The sequence below is a fragment of the Mycetomoellerius zeteki genome, unplaced genomic scaffold, assembly GCF_001594055.1.
Source record: "Mycetomoellerius zeteki isolate Tzet28-1 unplaced genomic scaffold, Tzet1.0 scaffold211, whole genome shotgun sequence".
NCBI lineage: Eukaryota > Metazoa > Arthropoda > Insecta > Hymenoptera > Formicidae > Mycetomoellerius > Mycetomoellerius zeteki.
The window spans coordinates 513,874-524,772 of NW_017257076.1; the positions used below are offsets into that span (position 1 = coordinate 513,874).

Consider the following 10,899-nt stretch of genomic DNA (forward strand, 5'->3'; position numbering starts at 1 on the left):
TTATGATGGCGTTACTTATTACAATGACAAATCGATTCAATTCACAATAAATTCATTAATATTAACAGTAAGAAGCTGAAATCATAACACAATACTAATATAACATAAAGACATGTAACAGAGTAGTTATGGGAAAATTACCCCCACTCCTTCTATTTTTTCTGACTTCTGCGGCGTAAATCCCAGCGCGACGTATTTGCCGGAGTTACCCTATTATATATGCTTTTAACGAATAAGTATTGTGTGAATTATATAAATAACATTATAAAAATAAAACGCAGAACATAGGATGCATATGTATATATTTTTAATAAACCACAGATAAAAGAGAATGCCGACAATTAAATAAGTGATCAATTATGCACATGAGTATAATTAATTCTTATGATTTATATTACCATGTTGATAAATCATAATAGTATACATTCATCAATATTCCGCGGAAAAAGAAATGTTACAACCGAGAATATCTTCTTTGTATTATAGAAATAGTACGAAATCGACGAATATATTAATAACTGTCCTGTTGACTGTACCTAACAATTGTTGATTTTTATAGTTTCATGCATTTATCTAAGATATAACATTTAAACTATTTTTTTCCATATTCTTATATAATGCTAATCAATAATACAATAATATTGTTCGTAGTATATCAAATGTTAACGCATTATAATGCATAAAGTTATAACGCCGCACTGTTACATAATATACAATATTGTACGTATAATAAATACAGTGATATTGCATACTTTTTCTTGAAAATTTTTGATAAACTTTTGACAAATTTTTAATTATATCTTCATTATATTTAATAAATTTAATAAATGATGTCAGTAACATATATTTTTTATTTAAATATACATATAAATTTATATTGTAATGTAGGTTTTCCCCAAATTTGGCGGAATCCATACAACGATTCATTCGATTATCCAGAAGAACCAATATTAAACTCTGAGATCAAGACGGACATTAAATTATCCACTCATAAAAGTTTTCCAAAACTTGCGAACATAAATATTTCATTCTTTGTAAACACTGATTTGGACGATGAGAACGAAAAATCAGTATCCACTTTACCATCCTTACGTACAACTCACCAACTTAATTACGTATTAAATAGCTTGCACGAGTTCGTCGAAGGTAAGTTTTTAAAATGTATACACGCGATAATAAAAGATATATTTATTTACTATACATATGGTAATTAAGCATTTGCTTTATTATAGCTATAAAAATTTGGATTACGAAGAATTTGACACAAAATCAATTGATACCTGTAAACATCGCATCGAACAATAAAACGCAAGTACAAGTAACAAGCTCTGCACCAGACAAACATACAGCTTTATTGGTAGACGATTACCAATCTACATCGGTTAAAACACCTGAAACTGAGGAGTTGGAAGATAACAAAGAGAAAAAGGAAAAGTTGGAAGATAACAAGGAGAAGTTGGAAGATAACAAGAATCCAGTGACATCTGAAAGTACTGTATCAAGCAACGTACCAAAAAAAAACGAAAATCTTGCATCACATTCTGGATTTTACGATCCTATAAAATCCGTATTCTCTGAAGATAAAACACAAGTAACAAACTCTGCACCAGACGAACATATAACTTTGGTAGAATCCGTATTACCTGAAGATTATAAAGAAAACGATGAAGAATACTATGCAGGAGACTACGAAAAATAATCTGAGAATAATCTGATTCAGAGGAATCTCGAAGAACACTTCGGACGACATCGACAGGTACGACCCATGAATTGTTAATCCATATCTAGCATAAAAAAACTTACTCTCTAAAAGTGAATCAGTGTATTTTATCACTGACTACAGTGTTACACTTATAACTGTAATATCAGCGAATATTTACTGTTTTTCAGTAATAATACACTGATTCATTTTAGAGGTTATGATTTTCTGCAGATTTAATTTGTAGAAACCATAACTTCTCAAAATGAATTCGTTGATGACTTTAGTGCTACACTTATAATTAATGTAATCAGTAATAATACACTAATTCATTTTTAGAGAGTTCCTGATTCCGAATAGAGATTTCATCCTATAGAGAAGACCCACAAAAGCTAAACTAAATCAATGGAAAAGAATCAGGAAGTATCTTAAACATTAGTTGAAAAAAAAAGAATATCAATAGTGTCGTTTCAAATGAAATAATTAAGATTTCTTGAAAATAATGGGAGCGAAAAAAATACAGCATTGAACAAGAAAAATAAGACACATAAAGAAACTCATAGAGAGAAACTTTAATTTTGCATTAATGAATTATTATTAACTATTATTTTAAATCTTAATCGATACTTTTCAACAAAAATCATCAACTGTAGTAAAAAGTTGTTATGCATTACTATCATAAAAGATAAAAAATTATTGTTCCTATTTGAACATGTCTATAAAATTTGATTATAATCCATTCTTTAACTGAATGACGTGCGTGTATGCTAAATAATTATAATTTAAAAAGTTCATTGATCGCTAATATCTGTTAATCATTGAAAATTATATTTCTGTCTCGTGATTCGCGTCATCGAGCAATAATTCACCTAGAGAATTACGCAGTCGAACGTGTCCTGTATTTTAATGATGAATCTAAGGTCATGCGTGGTTATTGAAAAAGGGCGGAGCGGCGACACGATCAAGTCAGAACGTTTTCAGACATGATGAAGAACATCGGCAGCATTCTTTTATTAACATTCGCGCTGTCGTTTGTACGGGCAGGTGAGAGAAATATTTCTGGAAAATAGAAACATAAATGTTACTGCGCATGTGATAAGTGCGAGCATATCATATTGCAAGTGCTACTGAAAATATCAGTTTTAAATCTGTTGGGTGTATCGTGACATTGTGCTCGTTCCGATATATTCATAGAATTTTTAAAATCTTTTACATCACGCATATGAATAAATAGTGACGTTAGTATTTCAAATTCAAATTAAAAAATCTAAAAACAAAAAAGAATTATCCGTATCATCAGTATTTTTCTGTGATGCTGTAGAGTATAATATTCACAAAATTATTGTTTAGCATAATTTAACTTTAATAAACTATGATTAATTTTTATTTATAATCGGATTCATTTTATAAATAATGCAATTGTATGTGTATGCGTAATTAAAAAAAGATCAATATATTGCCTTACCTTCCAAATTTGCAATAAATGTACATTAATTTGAATAATTTATTCATTATTGAATAATTTATAAATATAGTTTTTAATCTTAAATATTAGTTAATGCAATTACATAAATGCGAAAAAAAGAACAAAAAAACAAACCGCAAGATATATATTTTCTCATGCGCTAAATTCAAATGCTTTGTTAAATTAATACAAAGCTCATATAGTAAAACAAATGCATATTTGCTGCATTTTCCTTTCATTTATCATTTAAAAAATGCAATAATTAACTAACAATGTAATACAAATTGCAATGATTAAAAGCGAATAATCAGTAGAGAGAGAAAGAACAATCAATAATATCTGTTTCGTTATTTTATTAATTTACACGAAGTAAATGAGCAAAACGTGAATCATATTTTTTTATTTATTCCGTTACGTTAACATTTGTTCAAAAGTACCTATATGTATAATATATAAAAGTTTTTTATAATTTGCTCTTTATAAAATATTCTCTTTATTTTAAAGAGAATAAAAATTTAAAAATTAATTTAAATTTTCAAAATACTTTAGAATTATTTAAATCAAGTAGTACAAATTTATTAGAATGTATCGATCACGTTTATGTTTCGTGAGAGTGTTATGATTCGGAGATTTACAAGAATATTGTGTAGGTATGTGACTTTAGTCTCAATCTTTTCATAACTGATGCAAGTATATAATTTGGTGAAGTATAAGAATGCACGTATATGCTTTCTCTTATCACCTGAATTTTTAGATACTTGTGAACTAACACTTTTCATTGACTAGACAAACACGAGCAACAATGGAATACACCGCCAGAACTAACGCCCGAGTCGATCGTTAAGATTTTAGACAATGAGGAACCCCAGATGCGTCTCCTTTCCCTCATTCCCGTCACAGCGACTGTCAGTTTAACTACAGGGAATAACAATGCTCACTCTGTCAGTCTGGGTGCAAGTCTCGACAGTATTAGCCTTTCAGAGAGTAACAGTCACAATCGTCCTACGGGGTATGAGACTGATGGGTGTGTATGAAATAATGTGGTATAATTTAAAATTTGTTTCTAATTGCATTCGGCAAAAGAAAAGCTAGATAATTATGAGAAGACACATGAAGAAAAGAGCAAATATTTAATTTCCAATTATTTTATTGGAAATTAAATATTTCTCCAATACTTCTAGAATGTATAGTATTTATTTTGTGTAAAACAGTCGAGTGTTTACTTTGATTATCTTTCAATTATTAAATTTAAAAAATACGTCTGTTCTTTATCGAAGAATTCTCTGAACTGGTGCATACCGACGCAATAAGTGAAACAAATCTAATTTGTTTCACTCCATTTATTGCACCGTGTGCATCAGTTCAGAAGGTTCTTCGATAAAGAACAGACATATTGTCAATATTTCTTTTCTAATAGCATGTATGTACAAAGGTGCCCCTACATAATTCGCAAATTGTAAAACGTATTTCGCAAACGCAAATGCAGAAGGAAAATTTGCATTTGTTTTTTTCATTGCATGCGGTTAGTTTTCATGTGTGTATCTTGCGTGCAGTGATCGTCATTTTGCATCAGCATTTGCGAACTACGTTTTGTGGTTTGCGAATTATGTAGAGGCACCCTAAAAGACAGTTGCTTTTCAGATCTTCTGTTTCCGTAAGCAAATTGGCGACCGTTTCTCCTGGATTATCAGGAATTTCTACCGCAGGTGCGGAAGCTTATAATAACGGTAACAATGTCAAAACTGAAAGCCATTCGCTTAGCTTTGGTCAAGCGACTGCAACTTCTTTCGGAACAATCGAAAATGGACAAGCGATTACCGGTGCTGCATCTTCCGCTGGTATCTCGCAATCTTTTACAATTGGTGGTAATCGCAGACAATTTTCGCAAGCTGGTACCGTCAATGCGCGATATCCTACATGGAGCAACATTGGCCCAAACAATGGATACAATGGCGAGTATTGATAATTATTGCATTTATTTTGCTATCATTCAGTTTTTAAATTATTAAAAAATTAATTAAGAACATTTATTGTGCCAAATAGCATAATTAAGGATTAAAATAATTATTTCAGATCAACGTTTCAATCGACCAACATTGACTATTTCAAACACCGACCCAAACAATGGATATAATAGCGAGTATCGATAATTATCACATTTATTTTGCTATCATTCAGTTTTTTAATTATTAAAAAATTAATCAACAATATTTATTGTGTGTCAGTAATTAATGATTAAAATAATTATTTCAGATCAACGTTTCAATCAACCAACATTGATTATTTCGAAACCATGGGATGAAACAAATCGACCAACATTGAACATTGATGCGTCTGGTACATCCAGACAAGAACAAAAGCCAACGATTCACATTCACAAATGGCAACCGAATCGTAGAGTTTCCCGACCAGATTTTTCAATTAAACATCAGCTACACGATTCTAGGAACGATAGAAATCATGGATCGATAAGTCTTCAAATCGAAAGCAAAGATTTTAAACAAGAGTATTCTGGTAGTGATTTAATTTCTGATCTCGCGCAAACTGTTGATAAATTGTTTGATATTGTATGATAAAAATACAAATAAAAATTGATATGTACTCACAAAATTTATTTGGTTTTTCTAATAAATTCAATTTATTAAACAAATATCTTATTTGTGCTAATTAATAAAGTAATTAGCCATATTTATAATATCTTGCTTCTTCTCTAGCTTATCAATAATTAATTAAATCAATTAAAATTTGAATATTTTTCTATTTGAATATTTTTAGAAATATATAACTATAATTTTTTAAAATTTTCGATAATTAAATATATGTATATGTATCACCTTTCATAAAAGTATTTATTAAATACATTATTCTTTAATATTTAACATTTATCACATTACTAATGATAATTTGCAATTGTATTTTTATAATAAAAATAATAAAGCATACTTGATTAATAGAAAATTTCTGATGATGGTATCAATCCACCCATATGCATATGGTAGCAATACGTACGTTCGATTCATGACGTAATTTATTTCTCCTCTTATTTTAAAATTTCCTACTTTATCGTGTTTCCAGGAAACTGATTCGCACGAAGATAAGTTGTAATGAAACATGAACCTTGCTCGATGCGAGATTAAAAGAGTTAAAAGAAAGTAACATATTGAGATTTTAGTTAATATCAAGAACTTCATAATTTTCGATTATGGCATTCTGTACAGATAAAATATATACATATATTGAAAAATATTATTTTAATATATAATGATAATATATTTGTGATAATAATGATAATATAAATATTTGTAAAAATTAAATGCTTTTGTTTAATTTATACTAAAAAGATAAATAATAAAACAGTAAAAAGAAAGGTAATCAATAAGAGAGCCTTCGCAGTTGTTAGTACGCAATACGGAATTATATACCAAAACACAAACATTTAGACTAGAAGTTTTGGTTTTCTTCAGTATAAATAAAATCGTAAAAAGAATGGGAAAACAATGCTAAATATAAATAATAAAAGTCTGCTCCATTTTTGTAGCTATATATATATATATGTGTGTGTATTTTTATAAAATATATACCTCTCAAATATATACCTATGTGCGCTTAAATCATTACTTATTAGAATAACTCATTTATTCGAAGAAATGCTCGGCCAACCCTTAAACTTGGATTTTATTTTTAAAAGTATTATATAAAAATGGATTGTGCGAATCAGTCATCTCTGCGGAATTGTTAAGGGAATCCTAAAGCTATCTGTATTACCGACTAAATCGTAATTTTTATATAACGAATACCTCTTTCACAGATTCGCGAAAATCCTTTTCCAGGATTAAAGTATACACATTAATACGTGTTTGTGAAGTGGAATTTATGCTAAACACAACCAAAAATTTCGAAATTGAAATCTTAAGAAAAATTTTTTGTCGTTGTCAGCATATACTCCACTTCATATTAATGCGTATACTTTAATCCTGGAAAAGGATTTTTGAATCTGTGAAAGAGAAAAAAAGTTTTGTTATACAAAAATTACGATTTAGTCGGTAATACAGACGACTTTAGGATCCTCTTAAATCAAAATATAGGACGGAATCCATAGTCCGGTCTTAATCTCAAGCAATGTCTTAAGATGCTAATACGGCTTTCTGATTGGTTCATGCACTAGCTTAAGACCATCTCGAATCTTGAGCAACATTTATGGATTCCGTCCATAATCTTGAACTAATCGCGACATCTTTGAAATAACCGATGGCCTAAATAATAACTTATGGAATAACAGAAATTTGTCTTATCAACGACTTTAATCATTTTAGACATAGTATCAGCAGACGGTACATGAGTTAGAATCACGGATAAATGATAGCGTGAATTAAATATGATTCATTAACATTTATCAAAGTTATTATTTTTAAAAATCGACTTTACATGAAATATTTACATACTGTTTATGTTAAGTAATACAAATTTTTTTTGTATAGAGACAATAGTTAAGCATATAAAATATGTAAATTGTATATAAATTAGATACCTAATACAGAAAGAAGTAATTAAGTTTTATTATTGTTAATATAGCTAATCTTAATATTGATAAATAAAAATATACAAGCAAAATAGCTTTAGTGGAATCCAGCTACAATAAAGAATGTAACCATAGTTTATACGTTATATATTATATATAATGGTTACATTCTTTATTGTAGCTGGATTCCACTAAAGCTATTTTGTTTGTATATTTTTATTTATCAATATTAAGATTAGCTATATTAACAATAATAAAACTTAATTACTTCTTTCTGTATTAGGTATCTAATTTATACACAATTTACATATTTTATATGCTTAACTATTGTCTCTATACAAAAAAAATTTGTATATACATGTTGATGCAAATTATTATATTTTACGTTTAAACGCATAACTTTGGTATTTATTGCTAATTAATCATTGAAATTTAGCGTTACCTAATTTTTTCAGTAGAAATAAAATCTTTCGAATACATACTTAAGCAAAAATAATGTGTTGATAATAACTGTAGAAAGTCTTTTCTGGTCAGCAAAAATTCGTATATAATATTTAAGAACCGTTTAAATACTTTTTGATATTTCTTTAGATTAGGAGACATCTCTTCAATGATCTTGACTTTGACATATGTTGTCAAGATCATAACTTTAAGTGACCTTCAAAAAGTTTTAGGTGGCGATCATTGTGCGTTCAAAAGTTATTAACAAATAAAGTTTAAAAAATATCTTATTTTTTCTATATACTGACGGGCATACGATTTTCCACGCAAAGGGAAGTCCACTTCACCTCCCCCCCCCCTTGTTTAGAACAAAGTCGATGGGGTAAGTCTCGTTTCGCGTGAGTCCTATGCCCCATGGCAGGGAGGGAGGTGGGACAAACCTCCTTTCGCGTGAAAAGTCAAACATCTCTAGGTAGGAAGGGTATAAGGTAGTTTTTAATATTGGATATGGTAGAAATAAGATGTTATTTTTTTAAACTTTATTTATTAATAATTTTTAAACGACCGCCATCTAAAACCTTTTAAAGGTCACTTGTGTACACTATCCATCATATAGGTACAAGGTGTCCTAGACAGAAAAATAATGAAATTTTGAAAATGAGTTTTATATGAGTACATCTCGAAAAGTGTGTGTGTGTATACTACTATAGTATACATGAGACAGCCAGTTAATTTATAAGAAAATGAGAATTTAGCAACGACACGAACATATGTATGTATACGCAATGACGTTCAAGCATATGTCAAGCGGTCAAGCGACTCGTTTTGCATTTTTATGCACTTGACGTCGCGACGCTACCGCGTTGTTTGATCAGTACTCTCATCTCTATGACATATGTCAAGGTCAAGATCATCGAAGAGACGTCCCTTAATGTAAAAAAAATACCGATTTTTTTTACTAATGATAAATATCTCGCATTTTTTTCCAATTGTTTATCAATTCAGATAATTTTTTATTTAAGTTAGTTTTTTAACAAATTACACAATGACGTAGTAACATATTATTTCCTCAGCTCGTATATCATCAAAGATAACAATTAATCATATACGGATTTTAAAAAAATAGCACTTATCTTTCCATGAATTCGAATTTCTCAGAAATGTTGCGCGAAGGAAGAACACTTCAATACATATAGATAGAAAGACTCGCAATAAATAAAAAACGAAACAAAATCGAGTTCTGTGTATTAAATAAATGTCCATCTCTATCAATACAATTTATCTCCTTTCACAATATCATTATCTACGAAAATTGTAAAATTGATAAAGAAATACGAAATAGATAGAGCAAAATAATTATATATATACTAGAATATAACAAAACTATCAGGAAAAGTAACGATATCGTATTAAATTTATGAGAAGCTTGGAATACTTGTTGATGTGATTCAAGGTCTCAACACTGACTCACTGATCGTCTCAGTTTGACTCACAAAAAGTTAAAAAGGCAAAAACAATTATCGTAAAACCGGTCGGGCATTATCCGCGAGAGATTCGATTATTTGTACTCTACAATTAACGAAGAGCAAACTTAACATTTATCGGATCATAAGGTTAAAGCTATATATCAATAGATTTTTATTTGATAATAACATACTAGTTAATAATTGTGACATAATGTCAAATATAATACAGATCATATAACAACGATAATTAGCATCTTTTTTTTCACGAGAATTCATATAATGTTATCAATAATGACCGAATCGAATGACTAATTTGTTAAATAGTAAAAAAATCTTCGTGATGTTGTAGTATGTAATTAATTTTTTAAACTGTACAATATAATTGTCCACACGTGCTCAACAATTATGCACACATATTTATATATATTATTGTTTATTTATTTTATATTAAATAAAATTAATAATTTAATTTTTAAAAACATGATTTAAAAAACATTTAAAAAACACTTTATTCTTTACATTCTAAAAAAATAACGGTGTCTATACAATTCTCACTGTGTTGGTGTTAATATTAACATCAACATAGGGCAGAGAATTATATGGATACCGCATGGATATTAAATCCACACTGATATTTTTTAGAGTATACAAGATTAAGCAGTTTCTGTTGTACCAAGTATTTTAGATAAAAATCTTTACAAGTGTACATTAAAACAATTGTAGTAACAGGCTTATTATCTATTAATCATCTGACTTTTATGACTCTCTTGTATGCTCACTAAATTAGTATGCAGTTGCCGATATTGGTTCGACTCGTGAGAAAAATGCATAAACGAGCGCATATACGTAATGCTATTTCTCAAGTTATTCGAAATAATCTTGTTTCAGTTCACGTATTTTTATATACTATAACAGCAATTATACAGATTTACATACTTGCGGCGTTACGTATAATGATCTACGGTACGTAAATTGCAGCCATAAATTATTTGCAATAATGATACATGTATTAGCTCTATTCTTCCTTCATATATTGAAAATGTGGAATATCGCGTTAGTAGATTATTACGAAATGTATGGCCCGTTAATAAATGGATCCTTCTTCGAATCGGTATCTTCCTTCAAAGGGATTTCGTCACGACTCTCCATCATTAAAACGATTATAATTCCTTCTAAATCCGATTTACCTCGATCTCAGCCAAGGCTAAACGAACTTCGCATTCTTTTATAGTCAACAGGAAGATGATTTGTGTTGGAGATTCATGCGGTTTTAGTTACGCACAATTCGAATAACTGTATATAGAATATA

General features: G+C 29.2%; 1 protein-coding gene across 3 annotated transcripts; it reads left to right on the plus strand.

The window, feature by feature from the left end:
* Positions 1–2,677: 2,677 nt before the first annotated feature.
* LOC108722593 (uncharacterized) lies at positions 2,678–5,764 on the plus strand. Of its 3 annotated transcripts, XM_018447773.1 has the most exons (5): positions 2,678–2,743; positions 3,951–4,188; positions 4,806–5,116; positions 5,238–5,300; positions 5,418–5,764. In XM_018447773.1, the coding sequence occupies exons 1-5, from the start codon at positions 2,683–2,685 to the stop codon at positions 5,735–5,737; spliced, it is 993 nt and encodes a 330-aa protein (XP_018303275.1). In that variant the 5' UTR covers positions 2,678–2,682; the 3' UTR covers positions 5,738–5,764. The 3 variants fall into 3 exon arrangements, with proteins under 3 accessions (XP_018303275.1, XP_018303276.1, XP_018303277.1); XM_018447774.1 differs by lacking the exon at positions 5,238–5,300; XM_018447775.1 differs by lacking the exon at positions 5,238–5,300 and having other exon boundaries at positions 4,806–5,115; positions 5,429–5,764.
* The last annotated feature ends 5,135 nt before the right edge of the window (positions 5,765–10,899 follow it).

Bases quoted from the DNA above. Each gene is read 5' to 3' on its own strand.
- LOC108722593 (XM_018447773.1), top strand. From the start codon at position 2,683: ATGATGAAGAACATCGGCAGCATTCTTTTATTAACATTCGCGCTGTCG. The intron at 2,744-3,950 runs GTGAGAGAAATA...TTCATTGACTAG, and splicing joins GCTGTCGTTTGTACGGGCAG to ACAAACACGAGCAACAATGG. The intron at 4,189-4,805 runs GTGTGTATGAAA...GTTGCTTTTCAG, and splicing joins ACGGGGTATGAGACTGATGG to ATCTTCTGTTTCCGTAAGCA.